Source organism: Mustela lutreola, chromosome 6 (genome assembly GCF_030435805.1).
Source record: "Mustela lutreola isolate mMusLut2 chromosome 6, mMusLut2.pri, whole genome shotgun sequence".
Classification (NCBI taxonomy): Eukaryota; Metazoa; Chordata; class Mammalia; order Carnivora; family Mustelidae; genus Mustela; species Mustela lutreola.
This window is the reverse complement of record NC_081295.1, coordinates 133,969,849-133,991,576: the sequence shown is the minus strand read 5'-3', so window position 1 is coordinate 133,991,576 and position 21,728 is coordinate 133,969,849. Positions and strand designations below refer to the sequence as shown.

The window sequence follows — 21,728 nt, the reverse complement described above, 5'->3', positions numbered from 1 at the left end:
AATAGAGTGAAGAAGAACCAATATTGGAAGAAATGATTACTGGGAGATTTCCAGATGTGCTGTAAGAGACACGGATACAGAAGCACTGGGTGTACCATGCAGAAAACCATCCTCTGGACACATGAAATTGGAACTCCAGAGACAAAGAGAGAATCTTTAATGGGAGGAAGAAAGATGACCTACAAAATACCAAAGATGATTCTACCAAAGAATGACAGAATGGCCTCACACTTATCAGTGGCAAAAAATGGGAACCGGAAGACAGTGGAATAATAACTTCAGCATGCTAAGAGAAAACAGTCTACACCCTGCAGTTGTGTAACTGGCAAAATTATCTTCCAAATATGAGTCAATTTCTCTACATTAAAGGAACTTCTAGTGAATGCATTTTTAGAAGAAAGGAAATCATACCAGAAGACTCAAGAAAGAGTGATGAAAAGGGAAAATGGCAAATACAGGTATATGCACAGAATTTCTAGTCCAAAACTATAAATACATTTGCATTATTTGAAGAGGAGATCCAGGGAGCTATTCAGATTCACTGAGGCCAACTTAACAGGGTTAAAATAGAGAGGAAACTTATTTTATCCTTTTACATCTTTTACAACTGGAGACTCTCTGACTGTTGTGCTCCTGAAAGATACACCACTACCTTAAAATGATATTAAAATAATATAGCAATGCTTGATTTGTGTTTTATCATACTTTCTCAAATATTCTAATCCTTGACCCTTATCGTGGATTGAGTGGCTCCAGAAAGATATGCCTACTTCCTAATTCTGGGAACTTGTGAATATGACCTTATTTGGAAAAAGGGTCTTTACAGATGTAATTAAGAATCTTGAGATGAAGAAATCATCCTGGATTACCAGAGCAGACCTTAAATTCATTGATAAGTATCCTTATAAGAAACAGAAGAAGCAAGACACAGACACACAGAGAAGATGGTGTAAAGATTCAGGCAGAGATTGGAGTGATGCAGCCATAAGATAAGAATCAAGAATGCCTGGAACCATCAGATACAGAAAGAAGCAAAGGAAGGTTTCTCCCCTAGACCTCCCAGAAGGAACATGGCCCTGTTGACTTGTGGTTTCTAGAACTGTGAGAGAATAAATTTCAGTTGTTTTAAGCCCCCTCATTTGTAGTAATTTGTTATGGCAGCCACAGGAAATACACACAGTCCCTAATGGTTAAATTTATACTTTTCTCAAAACAAAAACAAAAACAAACAAAACCCAAACCAAATTCAATTAAAAATTGTAATTAAGTATCTGCTATAATACAGTATTGAAGCCAATTTCTCTAGATATGCCATTTTTTCCCCTTGTTTCTCTTTGAGATGCCATCTAGTTATTTGGGATACAAATGTGTCTTATTTTATTTGGTGTTGACAAGGGGGCAGCTGGCATCCTCAGACCCAATGGTACACTCTACACACTGCTAATCGCAGCTGCCGTGTTGCTGGTATAAGCTATTCCCTTGCCTAATGGCCAAGGAGGTGGTGCTAGCTTCAGGTTTGGCTCTTTTTGGTGTCTGCTGCTGATCAAATTCAGGGGCTTCTCTTTCCAGTAGGCTCCTAGAGTGAGATAGCCTCACTCTACCCCTCCTTGGCATTATGGACTGTAGACCCACTGTCTCATCCTACATGTAGTCCCTGGCCTACATGGTCTTACCGCCAAGACTCAACTACGGGGCTTCCTCCCTCACCACCTCGGGCCCATACATCATTGCAGGCCAGGCCTATTGGGTCTCACAGCACCACACCTGCCCCTGAGGGAGCTCATGCCCTATTCAGTGTATCATGGTGCAGCTGCCCCAGGTCAGATATCAGGTGGCATCCTAAGGAGATTTCCCCAGACTCTCCAACATGAAATAAGGTGAAGGCTCCTCCTCTCAATGATTTCTTTTTTTTTTTTTTTTTTTTTTTTTTTTTTTTTTTTTTTTTTAATTTTTTTATTTTTATAAACATATATTTTTATCCCCAGGGGTACAGGTCTGTGAATCACCAGGTTTACACACTTCACAGCACTCACCAAATCACATACCCTCCCCAATGTCCATAATCCCACCCCCTTCTCCCAAACCCCCTCCACCCGGCAACCCTCAGTTTGTTTTGTGAGATTAAGAGTCACTTATGGTTTGTCTCCCTCCCAATCCCATCTTGTTTCATTTATTCTTCTACCCACTTAAGCCTCCATGTTGCATCACCACTTCCTCATATCAGGGAGATCATATGATAGTTGTCTTTCTCTGCTTGACTTATTTCGCTAAGCATGATACGCTCTAGTTCCATCCATGTTGTTGCAAATGGCAAGATTTCATTTCTTTTGATGGCTGCATAGTATTCCATTGTGTATATATACCACATCTTCTTGATCCATTCATCTGTTGATGGACATCTAGGTTCTTTCCATAGTTTGGCTATTGTGGACATTGCTGCTATAAACATTCGGGTGCATGTGTCCCTTTGGATCACTACATTTGTATCTTTAGGGTAAATACCCAATAGTGCAATTGCTGGGTCATAGGGCAGTTCTATTTTCAACATTTTGAGGAACCTCCATGCTGTTTTCCAGAGTGGCTGCACCAGCTTGCATTCCCACCAACAGTGTAGGAGGGTTCCCCTTTCTCCGCATCCTCGCCAGCATCTGTCATTTCCTGACTTGTTGATTTTAGCCATTCTGACTGGTGTGAGGTGATATCTCATTGTGGTTTTGATTTGTATTTCCCTGATGCCGAGTGATATGGAGCACTTTTTCATGTGTCTGTTCGCCATCTGGATGTCTTCTTTGCAGAAATGTCTGTTCATGTCTTCTGCCCATTTCTTGATTGGATTATTTGTTCTTTGGGTGTTGAGTTTGCTAAGTTCTTTATAGATTCTGGACACTAGTCCTTTATCTGATATGTCGTTTGCAAATATCTTCTCCCATTCTGTCAGTTGTCTTTTGATTTTGTTAACTGTTTCCTTTGCTGTGCAAAAGCTTTTGATCTTGATGAAATCCCAGTAGTTCATTTTTTCCCTTGCTTCCCTTGCCTTTTGCGTTGTTCCTAGGAGGATGTTGCTGCGGCAGAGGTCGAAGAGGTTGCTGCCCGTGTTCTCAAGGATTTTGATGGATTCCTTTCGTACATTGAGGTCCTTCATCCATTTTGAGTCTATTTTTGTGTGTGGTGTAAGGAAATGGTCCAATTTCATTTTTCTGCATGTGGCTGTCCAATTTTCCCAGCACCATTTATTGAAAAGGCTGTCTTTTTTCCATTGGACATTCTTTCCTGCTTTGTCGAAGATTAGTTGACCATAGATTTGAGGGTCTATTTCTGGGCTCTCTATTCTGTTCCATTGATCTATGTGTCTGTTTTTGTGCCAGTACCATGCTGTCTTGATGATGACAGCTTTGTAATAGAGCTTGAAGTCCGGAATTGTGATGCCACCAACGTTGGCTTTCTTTTTCAATATCCCTTTGGCTATTCGAGGTCTTTTCTGGTTCCATATAAATTTTAGAATTATTTGTTCCATTTCTTTGAAAAAGATGGATGGTACTTTGATAGGAATTGCATTAAATGTGTAGATTGCTTTAGGTAGCATAGACATTTTCACAATATTTATTCTTCCAATCCAGGAGCATGGAACATTTTTCCATTTCTTTGTGTCTTCCTCAATTTCTTTCATGAGTACTTTATAGTTTTCTGAGTATAGATTCTGTGTCTCTTTGGTTAGGTTTATTCCTAGGTATCTTATGGTTTTGGATGCAATTGTAAATGGGATTGACTCCTTAATATCTCTTTCTTCTGTCTTGCTGTTGGTGTAGAGAAATGCAACTGATTTCTGTGCATTGATTTTATATCCTGACACTTTACTGAATTCCTGTATAAGTTCTAGCAGTTTTGGAGTGCATTCTTTTGGGTTTTCCACATATAGTATCATATCATCTGCGAAGAGTGATAATTTGACTTCTTCTTTGCCGATTTGGATGCCTTTAATTTCCTTTTGTTGTCTGATTGCTGAGGCTAGGACCTCTAGTACAATGTTGAATAGCAGTGGTGATAATGGACATCCCTGCCGTGTTCCTGACCTTAGCGGAAAAGCTTTCAGTTTTTCTCCATTGAGAATGATATTTGCGGTGGGTTTTTCATAGATGGCTTTGATGATATTGAGGTATGTGCCCTCTATCCCTACACTTTGAAGAGTTTTGATCAGGAAGGGATGTTGTACTTTGTCAAATGCTTTTTCAGCATCTATTGAGAGTATCATATGGTTCTTGTTCTTTCTTTTATTGATGTGTTGTATCACATTGACTGATTTGCGGATGTTGAACCAACCTTGCAGCCCTGGAATAAATCCCACTTGGTCGTGGTGAATAATCTTTTTAATGTACTGTTGAATCCTATTGGCTAGTATTTTGTTGAGTATTTTCGCATCTGTGTTCATCAAGGATATCGGTCTATAGCTCTCTTTTTTGGTGGGATCCTTGTCTGGTTTTGGGATCAAGGTGATGCTGGCCTCATAAAATGAGTTTGGAAGTTTTCCTTCCATTTCTATTTTTTGGAACAGTTTCAGGAGAATAGGAATTAGTTCTTCTTTAAATGTTTGGTAGAATTCCCCCGGAAAGCCGTCTGGCCCTGGGCTTTTGTTTGTTTGGAGATTTTTAATGACTGTTTCAATCTCCTTACTGGTTATGGGTCTGTTCAGGCTTTCTATTTCTTCCTGGTTCAGTTGTGGTAGTTTATATGTTTCTAGGAATGCATCCATTTCTTCCAGATTGTCAAATTTATTGCCGTAGAGTTGCTCATAGTATGTTCTTATAATAGTTTGTATTTCTTTGGTGTTAGTTGTGATCTCTCCTCTTTCATTCATGATTTTATTTATTTGGGTCCTTTCTCTTTTCTTTTTGATAAGTCGGGCCATGGGTTTATCAATTTTATTAATTCTTTCAAAGAACCAGCTCCTAGTTTCGTTGATTTGTTCTATTGTTTTTTTGGTTTCTATTTCATTGATTTCTGCTCTGATCTTTATTATTTCTCTTCTCCTGCTGGGCTTAGGGTTTCTTTCTTGTTCTTTCTCCAGCTCCTTTAGGTGTAGGGTTAGGTTGTGTACCTGAGACCTTTCTTGTTTCTTGAGAAAGGCTTGTACCGCTATATATTTTCCTCTCAGGACTGCCTTTGTTGTGTCCCACAGATTTTGAACCGTTGTGTTTTCATTATCATTTGTTTCCATGATTTTTTTCAATTCTTCTTTAATTTCCCGGTTGACCCATTCATTCTTTAGAAGGATACTGTTTAGTCTCCATGTATTTGGGTTCTTTCCAAACTTCCTTTTGTGGTTGAGTTCTAGCTTTAGAGCATTGTGGTCTGAAAATATGCAGGGAATGATCCCAATCTTTTGATACCGGTTGAGTCCTGATTTAGGACCGAGGATGTGATCTATTCTGGAGAATGTTCCATGTGCACTAGAGAAGAATGTGTATTCTGTTGCTTTGGGATGAAATGTTCTGAATATATCTGTGATGTCCATCTGGTCCAGTGTGTCATTTAAGGCCTTTATATCCTTGCTGATCTTTTGCTTGGATGACCTGTCCATTTCAGTGAGGGGAGTGTTAAAGTCCCCTACTATCATTGTATTATTGTTGATGTGTTTCTTTGATTTTGTTATTAATTGGTTTATATAGTTGGCTGCTCCCACATTGGGGGCATAGATATTTAAAATTGTTAAATCTTCTTGTTGGACAGACCCTTTGAGTATGATATAGTGTCCTTCCTCATCTCTTATTATAGTCTTTGGCTTAAAATCTAATTGATCTGATATAAGGATTGCCACTCCTGCTTTCTTCTGATGTCCATTAGCATGGTAAATTCTTTTCCACCCCCTCACTTTAAATCTGGAGGTGTCTTCGGGCTTAAAATGTGTTTCTTGGAGGCAACATATAGATGGGTTTTGTTTTTTTATCCATTCTGATACCCTGTGTCTTTTGACAGGGGCATTTAGCCCATTCACATTCAGGGTAACTATTGAGAGATATGAATTTAGTGCCATTGTATTGCCCATAAGGTGACTGTTACTGTATATGGTCTCTGTTCCTTTCTGATCTACCACTTGTAGGCTCTCTCTTTGCTTAGAGGACCCCTTTCAAGATTTCCTGTAGAGCTGGTTTGGTATTTGCAAATTCTTTCAGTTGTTGTTTGTCCTGGAAGCTTTTAATCTCTCCTTCTATTTTCAGTGATAGCCTAGCTGGATATAGTATTCTTGGCTGCATGTTTTTCTCGTTTAGTGCTCTGAAAATATCATGCCAGCTCTTTCTGGCCTGCCAGGTCTCTGTGGATAAGTCAGCTGCCAATCTAATATTTTTACCATTGTATGTTACAGACTTCTTTTCCCGGGCTGCTTTCAGGATTTTCTCTTTGTCATTGAGACTTGTAAATTTTACTATTAGGTGACGAGGTGTGGGCCTATTCTTATTGATTTTGAGGGGCATTCTCTGAACCTCCTGAATTTTGATGCTCGTTCCCTTTGCCATATTGGGGAAATTCTCCCCAATAATTCTCTCCAGTATACCTTCTGCTCCCCTCTCACTTTCTTCTTCTTCTGGAATCCCAATTATTCTAATGTTGTTTCGTCTTATGGTGTCACTTATCTCTCGAATTCTCCCCTCGTGGTCCAGTAGCTGTTTGTCCCTCTTTTGATCAGCTTCTTTATTCTCTGTCATTTGGTCTTCTATATCACTAATTCTGTCTTCTGCCTCATTTATCCTAGCAGTGAGAGCCTCCATTTTTGATTGCACCTCATTAATAGCTTTTTTGATTTCAACTTGGTTAGATTTTAGTTCTTTTATTTCTCCAGAAAGGGCTTTTATATCTCTCGAGAGGGTTTCTCTAATATCTTCCATGCCTTTTTCGAGCCCGGCTAGAACCTTGAGAATTGTCATTCTGAACTCTAGATCTGACATATTACCGATGTCTGTATTGATTAGGTCCCTAGCCTTCGGTACTGCCTCTTGTTCTTTTTTTTGTGTTGAATTTTTCCGTCTTGTCATTTTGTCCAGATAAGAGTAAATGAAGGGGCAAGTAAAATACTAAAAGGGTGGCAACAACCCCAGGAAAATATGCTTTAACCAAATTAGAAGAGATCCAAAATCGTGAGTGGGGAGAAAGGGGATAAAAAGAGGTTCAAAAAGGAAGAGAGAAAAAAGAAAAGAAAAAAAAAAAAAGAAAAAGAAAAGAAAAGAATTTTAAAAAAAGAAAACACCTAAGAAAAATGTAAAAAATATATATATATATATTAGATAAACTAGTAAAAAATCGTTAAAAAAGAAAAAGGTAACAGTTAAAAAAAAAAAATTTTACCCGAAGGCGAGAAAAAAAAAAAAAATGAAAAAGAAAAAATTAAATTAACTGCAAGACTAAAAAAAATCACAGGAAAAAAGCTATGAGTTCCGTGCTTGGCTTTCTCCTCCTCTGGAATTCTGCTGCTCTCCTTGGTATTCAAACCGCACTCCTTGGTAGGTGAACTTGGTCTCGGCTGGATTTCTTGTTGTTCTTCTGGGGGAGGGGCCTGTTGTAGTGATTCTCAAGTGTCTTTGCCCCAGGCGGAATTACACCGCCCTTACCCGGGGCCGGGGTGAGTAATCCGCTCGGGTTTGCTTTCAGGAGCTTTTGTTCCCTGAGCGCTTTCCGTAGAGTTCCAGAGGACGGGAATACAAATGGCGGCCTCCTGGTCTCCGGCCCGGAGGAGCCGAGAGCCCAGGGCCCCACTCCTCAGTGCGCCCTCAGAGAACAGCGCCCAGTTACTCCCGTCTGCCTGACCTCTGGCCGCGCTCCGAGCTCACCGAGCCTGCGACCGGTTCAAGGTAACACGGAGCTGCGAGCTTACTGTCGGCTCTGTCTCTGTAGCCGGCTTTCCCGTTCCAATACCCGCAAGCTCTGCGACACTCAGACACCCCCGATCCTTCTGTGACCCTGCGGGACCTGAGGCCACGCTGACCCCGCGTGGGCTTCGCCCCGGTTTAGCCTCTGGAGCGATGTCCCTCAGCGGAACAGACTTTTAAAAGTCCTGATTTTGTGCGCGGTTGCTCCGCCGCTTGCCGGGAGCCGGCCCCTCCCCCCGGGGTCTATCTTCCCGTCGCTTTGGATTCACTTCTCCGCTGGTCCTACCTTTCAGAAAGTGGCTGATTTTCTGTTTCCAGAATTGCTGTTCTTCTTCTCTTCGATCTGCCGATGGATTTTCAGGTGTTTGCAATCTTTAGATAAGCTATCTAGCTGATCTCCGGCTAGCTGAAGCAGTCTCAGCTTGCTACTTCTCCGCCATCTTGACTCCCCTCTCAATGATTTCTTAAATATACTTTGCTTGTTATCCCAAGGAGCTGGGTTGGAACACTTGTGTTCCGCCTCTGCTTGTGTCCTTCTCCACTGCCCAGGATGGCCTGGGAACCCCTTCTGCCACTTCTTCTCCTCTCCCCAAGAACTACAGCCCACATGCATGCCCATCAGAACCTGGGAGAAACTTTGGATTGTGATTACTCTTGGCTTTTGATACACTAAATTATTTAGAAAATTACTCTTCCATGAAGCCTTATTTTAACTATCTTGGTACAGAATCCTATTTTGAATGATAGGGATGAATATTAACTTTCTTTTTGACTATTTGAAGTAACTATCATAATTTTTTCCCAGACTTGAGCTAACTGTGGAGAAGGTCACATACAGACAAATGTGAAAGAAAAAGCCTTACTATTTTAAAAGATTGATCACAGTAAACATATTCAAGACAATAAACATTTGTAACTAACAGAAATACTTGACGATCGTAGAGTGTTCTACAGCCTTTGAACTATAGTATCTTATTAGGTCCTTAGTATGGATTATTTTCCCATTTTATAGGTAAGGAAACTAAAAAGTTAAAATGCTTGTTTAAAATAATGGCACTTATAAAAGGAAGAGAATTACTGTTAACTCACATAGTGTATAACCCTACTTCCAGTGTTCTCTCTCCAACACCATGTCCTTTGCCTCGGCTTGGATATGAAAGCTGAAGCCTATTTCCAGGTCCTAAGATGGTGCTCTAGTCATGTTCTTAGCTCAGAACACTCAGTGCCCACCCACACCTGTGCTCTGGAGCTTTCCCCTCACTTAAATCCATCTTGGAGGCTCAGCTTTGAGCTTAAATAAATAATAGATATATTTTATCCAGCGTATCTTGACGTTTTTTAATGTGGCAGGTTTTTTTGTATTCTATATTGTCCAAATGCAAGTTCCTTTCATTCTGTCAGTGCTAGCAAAACTGGTATCTCAGTCTTAGAACTAAGATTTGAACTAAAATCCATCTTAATTTATCTTTTTCTTATGGATATACATTTACGTGGCCACTCTTTTTTCTTTGTTAATGAGTTTATATTGAAAAAGTAAACTGCAGTTGGTTTAAGAAATGTTTGTTAGTGCTTTCAGTGTGTGAGTCTATACATTTGAAATTGGCTCTTTATTTAGATCAGTTCTCAAGCTCAGATTTTCAAAAATCAGGGAATTAAGAGACCTAGTCATAAAAGAACTAAGAAACCTGAACTTTTCATTTAGGCTTAATTATAGATACCATTAACATTGTAATGTAATAATTATAATAATGGCTAATATTTATTGAGTACTTCCTAATCATATTACCTAGATTTTCTTACTTAAACATCAGATCTACATGGTAACTACCTATTATTATCCTTATTTTACAAATGAGGACGTGATGATCCTAATTCCTTACATTTCAGTAATGATTTATGTTCTACAGCATTGTTTCACCTGTATTAACATATCCTGTGATTTGACATGGCAAGTATTACTATACAGAAGAGACTATAACTTCAGAGCTTTTAAATGGTTGGTGCAAAATACTATAAGCAGTAGCTAATAGAGTTGGTCTTTGGTCATTGGGCTAACCTTTCATTTCTTGGTCTTCTTCCTAGCTAAGGTCTTCTAGTTTAAGGCTCTTAGAAATCAAATGTGCACTTAAAATAATTGCAACAGGTCCATTTATTGATTTGTTAATAATATACAACCACTTAAATCTAATCTGAAGAAGGATATCTCCTACATTGCACTGTGGCTTAGTAAAAACAGCCACAGGTGGGAAATCACACACGACAGGCTTGGATCAGGCTTATCTACTGGTCCAGACTGTTGGGCATTTTGCTTAGCCTCTGCCTCTCTCTCTGCCCATCTGCACACTTGGGATGGTTGGGCAAAGTTGCCACTAAGTTTCACTCTAATATATAATGATTTTATATAGTTTTCTCCTAAAAACGTCAGTCTTGTGTGGTAAGGTATAAAAACGAAGGGAGCAAATTTTTTTAAAAAATAATAATTTTAAGCTTCTCCAAAAATTAATTAGTGAAACAAATGGTAGCAATAATGTTTAAAATTAATCTGAAAGTGGAATTTGGAAAACAATTTCATTTACAATAGTAACATCAAAGAGAATAAAGTACTTAGGAACAAATTTAACAGAACAAAAACAAAACTTATTTTCTGGGAACTTCAAAACATTGCTGAAAGAAATTTCAAAGACCTAAGTAAATGGAAAGACATCCTGTGTTCATAAATTAGAAGACAGGATATGGTTAAGATGATAGTATTCTTCATATTGTCCTACAGATTCAATACAATCCCTATCAAAATCTCAGTTGACTTTTTTGCAGAAATTAAGCAGCTGAACCTAAAAATCATACAGAAATTTGAGGGACTGAGAATAGCTAAAACAGTCTTTAAAAAGAGCAAAGTCCAAAACCACACACTTCCTGATTTAAAACTTACCGTAAAGCTAAAGTAATCAAGAATGTGTGATACTCTCATGAGGATAGATATATAGATCAATGGAGCAGCACTTAGCACAATGCTAAAAGTAAAGGCCATTGTCGGAGGTGTTGAGGTCATGATCATTGCAGGGTTGTGATAAGGAAGTAGAGACAAAGGCCTACTCAGAAGCCCCTGTGCTGTTTTTTGCATGTGCCTGGAGCACCATCCCTATCTCACAGCCTAATGAAACCTCAGGACCTCAGGGCATTCTGCTTCTCTGTGTTTCCTGACCACATCCAGCCAAGGAGTTACCAGACTTTGACTCTTCCTCTTGCAGATCTGTCATCTAACGTCCGGCAACCCTGATTTATTTGTCTGTCTTACACTTTCTGTGCTACTTGAGAGCAGGGGCTGCCGTGTCACTTATAAGTTCCCCAGCTCAGTGCTCTGTGCTTGGTAGGTGCTCAGTTAATACTGTTTGAAAGATTAAACAGTAAGGGTAGAGCCTAGATATATTGTTTGAACATGGTCACATACTTGCTGAGGACTCCTAAATATTTGCTTCCCAGTAAAGAGAATAATCTGAACCGTTTTATGTTGGGAGCTTCGTCTAATTATATGGCATCACTAATTTATCTAGTATATTTGGAATGATAGTATAGTCCTGTTATTAAAATAGAAGGACATTGAGAAATCTACATTTAATTATAAATTTAAATTTATTTGTTACAAGTCCATAGAGAATAAAAGATTGCTAAGGGTGGCAGATTGAAAAGGATTGCTCTTATTAAACATTTTCTCATTTCGAAAGGCTCTTTTTTGAAGAAGCTCTGTGTTTTATAAACACTCTGTGTTTTATAAGCCATGGAAGAAGCAAAGCATACTCTTATCAGCTGCTAAGAGAAACTGAAAATTTTAGATTTCCATGGAAATCCCATTGTCATTTTTAATGATGGTATTGGTATAGATGTGTACACCAGATTTTTGTAGTAAGTGATCTAGTATCTGTTTGCACTTGCCCTGGGCTGTGTTCTTGCCAAAATTTAGTAAACCTCTTCAGAAAAATTCCCCTTATCCCTGTGCCAGTTTCTCTAGAAGCCAAAAGCTTTCATCATAACTCACCTCCCTGCTTAATCTGCAAAAGAACAAAGCTAAAGTTATTGAAATGTGATAAATTATGATAGTAATCTATCTAAACTGTATGCAACCATTATTGACTTTATGTGTGTTATTACCTTGAGACTTTGGCATTACCTGGTACTTGTGATAACCTTACCTAGAAACAGAGGCTTGGGTACAATCATCTCGGAAGTGTCTTTTAATTTTGTTCTTCTCTGTAATCTTTTAAAAGTAGACATTTTCATTAAAGACCAAAGAATGTAAAACACTTTCACTTCTTTCTTCAATTTATGGTCCCTTTCATCAATTGTTTCAAAATATTTATGCCGAATTCAGGAGACCAAATTTTTTGTACATAGTACTGAAGTGAATTTGGAAGGCAGAATTTCAGTAAATATAGTATGGGGAAACTTTTGACTTGGAACTATGTCATAATTTATAATTGGATAGCTTTGCAGGTTTCTAAAGAAGAACGATCACCACTTATTGGCAACTCAAGCGCATTTCTTGTTTGTTTCCTTTAAATAGTTATACCCTGTGAGCTGTTACTCTCCTCTCCCATTCCCCCATGATCCCCAAAATAGCTTTATTAATAGGAACATATGCTGTTTATGTTCTTTTAAAAAATCAGGGTGGTCTTAGATGTCCATCTTCCATTCTGGCATTTCCCTTTATACAATCCTTTTGAATTTTCTGTTTAAAAACTGGCATTCCAATAGCTTTTCTTTGGCCTAATGCCTGGGTCACATATAGCAGCAGCAAATTAGGAATGTTAAGATGTCCCCCAAAGAAAAATGTTTGTTATGAAAGTAGAGCTGATGTGACACTTAGAATTAGAACTTCTTAACTTATCTAAATGACAGTTAATGGTCATTTTCTTTTGTTCTTATTTTAAAGAAGGGGGGATAAGAATGAAAGAAATGCCCGGAGGCTGAGATTGGGTTTGCTTCACCAAACTGTTAAATGTCAAATGTATTATACTGATAAACACCATTTTATCTCTTTTTAGGAGCTAATTTTGTTACTCGAAAAATTAGCCGGTCAGTGGCTAAGATTTACCTTGGACAACTGGAATGTTTCAGCTTGGGAAATCTGGATGCCAAACGAGATTGGGGCCATGCCAAGGACTATGTAGAGGTAGGAACTGACTCATTATGTTCTTAAAAAGACCTGCATCAGTTGGTGTTTTCAATGCCGGGCCTCTAGTGGAAAAGCATTACCTTCAAGAGGTGGTAGCATATAAAATTTTGCTTATGCAGATTTGTTTAAACTCTTACTCATTTCAGTTTAAGGCTCCACAGTTCAGCTTTACTTATGGATTACACTGAGTGTTCCTTGAATATGGAAACTTCTCACAGTTGTTCTTTTCGTTATTTAAAATGAAGGTATTGGTCATTCATTTGGATGGTGGATGAAAAAATGTTTGAATAGTGTTCTTTTCTTTCTAAAGCTTCTTTCTCCTTCTCATTTTTTGCACATTCTCCCCTCTTGCCTGCCCAATATACATATAACTAACTGAAAGAATTTTTAAGTATAAAGGTGCAGTTCTCAGAGCTTCAAGAAATACTACCTAATCAATTTATATAATCCAAGACTTTCAGATTTATATTATGCTACTAAGGTACCTCTAAGAGTAATATTCTTATAGAGTTTTTGGTTTCTGGTTATCACCCTACACATTTCTTAAAGTATGACTTTACACACCAGTGAATTTTGTTCATTAAAGAGAGTTGCTAATAATGATACTGTTGCATAATTCTGGATATAGTTAAAGGGAAATTCAAGTTTTCATTCTTGGAACTTATATACACATTAATTTTTGGTTTGGGTTCGATATCTTATATGTATAAGCAGTGTGATTTATTTTAAGCAAATGGTAATTTTTTTACCTTTCCCTGATCAGTATGCTTTTAAATATCCATGGTGGTTTCTATGGCCAGACATAAAGGAGCATGTTGGTAACATTGTCTTTTTCCCTGGAGTCTGCTTGTCCTTGTTTAGGTGCTTACAGATTTCCTGTGTTCAGGAAACTATTTCTGTCTTTAATGATTCCTCTCTGGGAAACCGGATCTGGCTTCCTTGTTCATTGATGCGATTCAAAAAGAAACTTGAACATTTACGAAAGAAAGCAAACAACTAGTTTACTTGCTAACAGAGGTTAGTCTCAACAGTGTTATTATTTTTGTTTTTAACAATTAAAAATGTTGTATGCTTGAACACCTAATACAGATTTTATATTATGGACAAAAATAGCTCTAATTTTAAATTATGAGCAGTGTAACATTTAGATTATTTCAATATGTTCTTTTAAGCTATCCTTACAAAGAGGCATTTATTATATACAGTAGATATTAGATACATTTTAAGAACATTACATTAAAAAAATATAAGGCCATACTTTCAGAAATTCTAAGAAGTAGAAGAAAGGAGATGTTATCAATAGATGTTGGAACTCTCTTTTGTTTAACCTATATGGCCTAACCTACTTAAAAATATGAGGCAAGTTTTATAAAAATGAATACATTATTTTTTCAAAAGTATCATTCTAGCTATCTGCACATACCTTCTTTTCCAAACTCTTGTTCTCTAAATCCAGAACCAAATAGACCAAATTTCTTTCTATTTAATTTTTTTTTTTGGCACCAGGGTAAAAAATGAAATTTTTATTAAAACCTGGAAATAGGGGTGCCTGTGTGGCTCAGTCAGTTGAGCATCTGACTCCTGGTTTCTGCTCAGGTCATGGTCTCAGGGTCATGAGATTGATCCCTCATCAGGCTCCACACTCAGTGGGGAGTCTTAGAAATAAATTTTGATAGTGAAACAGCATACCAAATGTTAATAATGTTTATTACTGGTTATGTTTAGTTCCTATTTATGTTTCTGTATTTTCCATATATTTGAAATGAATATAAACTTTTTCAATCAAAAAAAAATAATTAATGACATTTTAAAAATAGACTGGAAAAAAATGCCCAGCACTATTGAATAAATGCATAAGCAATGAGTAAGGCTTTCGTGAACTCAGTGGAGCTGGAAGAAGACAGTACTATCATCTCACTCCCAAAATGCCAAGCAAGCACTCATCCTGGGTGCAGCTCAAACTTTGAAACAAAGGGGCTGCATTTGTTTTCATTTATAATAAAAGCATTTTATATACATTTTGGCTCAAAGACTTCAAAAAGTTCTTTCCAAGTGCTGTTTTGAAGTTTCCTTGACAGGATGGTGTCAGTAGAGTGAGCCCAAGAAGCTAAAACATCCATGCAAAAGTAAAATGTTCTGGCCTTTCAGTAAGAATGTAAAAATTTTCAGATTTTATGGAGAAACAGACATACAAAATTAAGTCATTCTCACTGGCATTCAAGACCTGATTTGTTCCACAATACAAGTAGGTTTTGCTATGAAGGATTCCCGTGGGGTTCAGACAGTAACACATTATATCTTGATGATGTAAGAAACATTGTATAGTTCTCATTTATGGGTCCTGAAAGAAGTCTGAATTTCTTGATTTCTTAAAAAAAGTGTCATTATTAAGTAAGAATTAATAATTTGCTATTGCCATTTTAAGAACTAGCACCATCCCTCACTTTTCTAAATGTATTAAAATGAGGTTACTTCACAGACTTATGACTAAAAGTAGATGTTGCCAAAATTAAAGTCAACAAGCATAAGAATGAAAAAAGAGAAGCATTGTTTGTTTAAAGTATATCTACATCCTGGCACTATAATCAGCTTTAGAATAAAGAATCCTTGGCAAGTACAGATCAAACAAGTCATAATAGCATCTTATTTACACACATTTAATTACATAATCTTTCTCATTTATACGCAAGCATATTGTACTGGTTAATCTTTAGGTTAAGTGACTTATATTTTTTTACTTATGGGTGAACTTCCACGATAAAGAGTAGAGAGCTTTTGACAGAGTGTAGGGATCCTAACTGTGTCAGTGATTTGCTTAGGGTTTTATATCTCAGTTTACCCATCTGTGAAAAGGGCATAATAACAACCCTGTAAAAAATTAGCATTAATATGCTATACATTCATGATTAGAATCTACCTCTGTCTTGTAAACATTTGTGCAACAATTTATACAAAACCATTTCCTGTTGCTGATTCAGGTTCATTAACATCCATTTATAGTCTTGTTTCCTAGATCAAAATGATTTAAAACTTAATTTGAGTGGGTAAGCAATATTTCAACTTGAAGAATATAAAAACTGTATTAAACTGTATTGAACTTCAGGATAAACAAATTTTATGCAGTTATGTATTTTCCAATATTTTATGATAAACTTACAGGATTGTTGAATGGATTTTACCATGAACAGCCATATACCCTCTGCCCAGATTCTATAATTAACATCTAATAATTATTGTTACAATTTGAAAATAAATACTGTTTAAAAACTACTATAGTGCTGATGGGTCAGAGCTCTAAATACTCAGTTTACACAAACAGATTATCAACAATTTGTACTTCTTATATGAATATAGTTAGTTGACAATTCAAACTTAAAAAATATTTTTACCTTCTTATATAATTATATGACACTGTCTCACTCTGTTTTCATGCCTGCTGCCCTCTACATACATTGAAGCAACTCCTTGTATTCATGAGAACACACTGGAGGCTGTTAACCACATCCAAGCAAATTCAGATAGTCAACATTTTACCAGTAGTGCCTGAAAACTGCGAACTAGAAGACCTCTAACTTCTCTAGGGGGCATTGGTCTTTCCACATATCTTCTGTTCAGTACCCACCATAGTCATGCTTGTAGTTGCTACACATGACAGTCTTTTAAACTTTCTTAAAGCCCAGTAAGCCTGCTCAATGCTAAATTGCACAAAGGTAAGCAGATTCTTTATTGTAGGACTGACTTCTCCAAACTTGGGATATGTGAATGCCCTGTGGCCTGCTAAGATTAATAAAGGCTTCTCAAACTTATTTAACTTTGCCACCCTTTTAATAAAAAATATATATTAACATCTAGCAGTGCAGGGGTGGAAAACGGCACCACATGTTTAAAATTAATGGTAACAGTTTGGTTAACAAGATCCCAGTGTGATCCCACCTTGATAAAACTAGCTAGAACACAACTATAGCTGGAAAATACTGAAAGTGAGCTAATTGGCAAGGGCTGGACTAGAAGTATCTTTAAGTTTTTACCACTCATAAGAGGGTCCTTGCTCTTGGGATACATGAATAATCAAGTGACCTAAGTCTGAGCTTTTTCCAAGACTCGGTGAAAAGCCGTTTTAAAAATATCATGAGGTTTTAGTGCCAACAACTGACCATACAGGTGCTCCTGAAGAGTTCCCCTGGCCCAAAGGCAATCCAGGGCACATTCAAATTATTAGGGATGGATTTTTGAGATTCATCTGAATTTTAATATAATGTCTTTCACATATACCTCTTTCTTTTCTCCCTCCCTCCCTCTCTCCCTCCCTTCTTTCTTTCCTTTCTTCCCCCTCCTTCTCCTCCTTCTGCTTTGGCAGGGATCATAGATTAATTTTTAAAAAGATAGTTTTAGAAAAAAAATAATAAAAGTTGCCAATCAGACACTGAGTGTGTGTCAGAAACTTTACTGAAGACTTTACATAATTATTTCCCATGATATATACAGCAGTCCTTTATAGATGAAGGAACTGAGGGTTGGAGAGGTCAGGGATGATTTGCCCAAAACCATGGCCAGCAGAGGTGAATGAAGCCCAAACTCCAGCCCAGGTTTGATACGTCAGCCATTCTCATAACCATTCACATTGACGTGAGGGGAGCAGCGACATAAGCAGTGGGATCTGGCTCACTTTCCATTTCAAAGAGAGACAAGACATTGCTTCTCTCCCTTTTCTCTTTATGCCATTTATAGTCCAGGGGGAAGAGAATTATCTGGAGGAGAGCATGTGGTAAGGCAGTGATCAGATCTTTCTGAACCCATTATATTGACTACATGAGGCAAAGATGCAGATGATACATTTGGGGAAAATGTGTAGTTAGGTGTCCTTCCCTAGCTGTCTGTTGTCATCTATATGACTTAACTGTCCTTACAGCTTTCAGTTCTCTGTTGATACCAGAGACCTGGGGAAAGCCAGGGAGCCCCTGGCAGTGGGGGAAGTAGACTGTTGACAGAGCTGGGGAGAATTAACAATGTTTCCCCTTCCTTTCTTCCTCATCTGGCAGTCTGCTGCTAGCATTTTGCCTCCTGCGTTAATTCACACAAATCTGGAAGAAAAGGATGCCATCTAAACTCTCTTGAGATTTTATTTAAGGTAAAGCTTACTTGTTGCAACAATGTCAACAAACTGTTGTTACTTTTTTGTTGTTGTTGTTGTTCAGGAGAGTAGCTCCATATTTTGTTGTGTTTGAATTCTCTAAAGTGTTCATGGAGCCAGAATCTTAGGTAAGGCCTCACTTAACAGAAATGCAAAAAGCCATAGTTGCTTTATTTCCACTGGCCAGGTCTTGAGTGATGAGGCATGACATCACAGGAGTGGCCAACCCCCCAAATCCCAGAAACTCTAGGCTCTGTTTAAATTATTGTCTCAGTGATGAAGAGTACACCAGCAGAATTTCTAGGATGGATTATTCATCTAGTTTTCATCCACAGATAGTTAAGAAACAGGAGGTGGATGCAGTTTTCGGTCATATTTTCAGTTGTATTTTAAGACTTTAAAATTGAGCATCTGACATTAACTTAGAAAAGTAGTGCTTGGAAAATGTGTATAAGTGCATTTATGTGAAAGAGTGAAAATGAAAAAAACGGCATGGAGTTGCATATTCAGTAGATACAGTGCCCGTGGAAGTGGATTATGAAACTTCGTGTAAATGCCATTTAAGTTCTAATGGGTAGCAATTAACCACATTAAGGTAGAAGCTTGTACTCCACCCTTTGCTCACTCCCACTGATGCTAAATGTCATCATACCGCTGTGGATCATGAAATGACTGCTTGTACCAAGAAAGTCATGGTTCTATTCCTGAGAATAGTCAGGAAAACAGTAAAAAAGCCTCCTGTTACTTAGATTACCACACTCATTTACTTACGTCTACAAGTGTACCGTTGAGGTTCGGGAGCTTTCGCCTTCCACCCCCAGAGGGGCCTGCCCACCGCCTGTGTGCTGTCCCCAGTCCTGGCTGAGCTGCACTTCCTCACATTCTCCTCTGTCCTTCCTGCTTCTCTCTGCTGTCTCTCCTTTCCCTGGTGCCGCCCACTTCACACCTGCTTCTGCCCACAAATGAAAACTGGCTATTTAACTTTAATAACAAGCCTATTCATGTGATATAGACGTAATTGCCTCTTATAAACTATGACATCACCTAACTTTTTAGTGATGATTTTGCCTATAGATGGTATATATCTTTAATATTAAATGCTTCATTTTTACATTAGTGCTCTCTGGAAAGGACAGAAGGGATTTTCAAATATTTACTACTTTAATGTGTCCCATGCCCCCAAACTCCAATAAATTACTGTTTCTCTCTTACACACACATTCCCCTACACACACACACAGAGTCAAAGCCCTCATTTTTACATTCATTCTCAAGTACTATTTGGTTTTATCTTACTTACCTGCTTTTTTACAGGAAATCATTTACTAAAATTATGTGTTTTGTCCTCGCAGAGCCTGGGCCTATGGCCCTTTTCTGTGACTTTCTCAGACCACTTAAAGGGGCTTTTGCGGCCCTCAGGAGCCTATGCTCCAGGTTCCCGGCTTAGCCTTATGGGGCCCTTTAATACAAGCATGTTAATTTTGCTTTTATATCCAAAGCCACAAAGCAAAAAATCTCTTCCAAATAGAATATTCTATAAGGTGAAGACATGCATTTTATTTTCTGCTTTTGTGTATCATGCTAGAAAACATCTCTGCTTATTTTCTGCGATAGAATCCTAGCAGTGAAGTCTCAAAGATTCTCCTTATCTTTTCTCTCTAGGTAAGGCAAAAATTTTGATCCCCTCTTGAGTGTTACATCATTTGCATTCACAGTTATTTCTTTTTCTATCTACTGAGTTTAGGAAAGCTGATAGCTGACGGCTTTGTAGAGCAATTTGATCTGAACGCAGGGGCAGTCTCTGCACTGGAGACCTTGATTTGTCCCATGGACTGTTCGCCCAGGGCAGCAACTGTAAGACCAAGAGGCATACACCTTTTTGGGAATCAATGCTGTGCAGGAATGGAGTGTCTGCCACTTGCCAGTTAAGTAGCTTTGAAGTAGGTGATTGACTTTGTTCTATATTCTTTACTCTGTGCCTTATTATGATTCAAGAATATTCAAAAGCCTCCACCATCCTCTTGGGGTCACGTTTCCAATGTAGCTTTTTACAGTTGTCCCAGAAACTGGAGGTTTACACATGTAAGCTAAATATGCTCCAAATGAACAAATTTGGGATACCATTATGTGAGATCCCTTTTTCATTTTAGAAAAGATAGACTGGGGCTTCCACCAAGCCTGGTTAATTTACAAGTATAGTTTTATAAAAGCAGTATTACTTAAAGGCAAAATTGAGAAACCCTTGCAAAACTGCCATTGCATTGTTGATTTGAGTCTCCCATGGAAATTATTTGTCAAGCTTCTACAGAGATAGAATTACTCCTTAGTATAGCTTCCCAGCTTTCTCTCAAAGTCAAGTAAAATATTTGAGATCACTTCTGCTATTTTTTCCTCATATTATGAAAAGATTGGGTTTACTCATTACTTTTCATTACTTCCTGAAGAATCCAAGTAGATTGAGATCTCTGAGAATCAAACCATTCCTCCACAAACATAGGATATGATGTGGTTAGTTGTCTAGTATCAGTCTCTCTCAAGGAAGCTCCTTGAAGGCAGGAAGTGGATATTATTTCTCATTATTGTAATTGCCTCCCAACATGCTTGGTATAGAGTAGCAGATTCCCAATAAATACTCTCTCTATTTGACCATTTCCTTGTACAATTTATTAAAATGAATATATATGAAATGTCTTTTATTCCTCTCATTATTAAAAGATTATTTTCTAAACTTAGCAGAAGATATTCCCTACTGAATATGAACTTACCACATTTAGGTTTCAATTGTGATTGATTTACTTGATTCCAGGAAGTAATGTTTTCAAGCAGTTTTCTCTCTTGTTGCTTACAGACCGTAACGGAAAACTCAGTAGTGCCCATATGTTCTCATACTGTGGTAGGTTTCCCAATTATCTGCAGCTTCTACTATCATTAGACTCTATTCCTATTTGTAAAAGAAAGATAGACATATGAGCAGATGGAAAAAGTAGAATGAAAGAATGATTTACCAAACAATTTTAGTAATCACGAAAGTGGCATTAGCTTACAAGATCAAGTGCCCCTCAGTATGACTAGTAACGCTGACATCTGCTCATTCAGAAACCTCTTTACTTGTGTGGTCCTCACTGTATTTCTTCTCAGTTTTCCTGACTCTCATTTGATAGAGGGTTCTTCTAGATAAAGCAGGATTTCCATCACAGATTCTCTTGTTTTGGAAAACTTTCACTCTTCCATTCCTGTCCCTCCTCCCAGTCCGCTGTATCCCCTCACCCCAAAACACACACACACACACACACATACACACACACAGCAGGTCACTTTCTAATGATAGGACTTTGTTTTTAAATACATGTAAAAGGTAAAGATTCTTATATGGAGATCCATGATGGCAGCTGTAGAAAACCTACATAAACTGTGCAGTGAGCAGAAAAGAGAAGTATTCCACAGGATCTTTTTGGGTTTTCTGAGTGTGTAATTTCATTTCCACCCCTGGCCTCACAGATCCCTATTCCCAGGTCCATCCTCCAGCTTCTGACTCATGAAGAAGTGGAGTGGTGTGCTTCCGCCCCAGGGGC

The 21,728-nt window shown here is 38.0% G+C and overlaps 1 protein-coding gene across 2 annotated transcripts in view; it reads left to right on the top strand.

Annotated features, from left to right (window-relative positions):
* GMDS (GDP-mannose 4,6-dehydratase) overlaps nt 1–21,728 on the top strand; it is a 636,593-nt gene that overhangs the window by 323,179 nt on the left and 291,686 nt on the right. For both annotated transcript variants that reach the window (XM_059179107.1, XM_059179106.1), the window contains exon 7: nt 12,896–13,023. In XM_059179107.1, the coding sequence (XP_059035090.1) occupies nt 12,896–13,023 (128 nt within the window). The remainder of the gene's footprint in view (nt 1–12,895; nt 13,024–21,728) is intronic.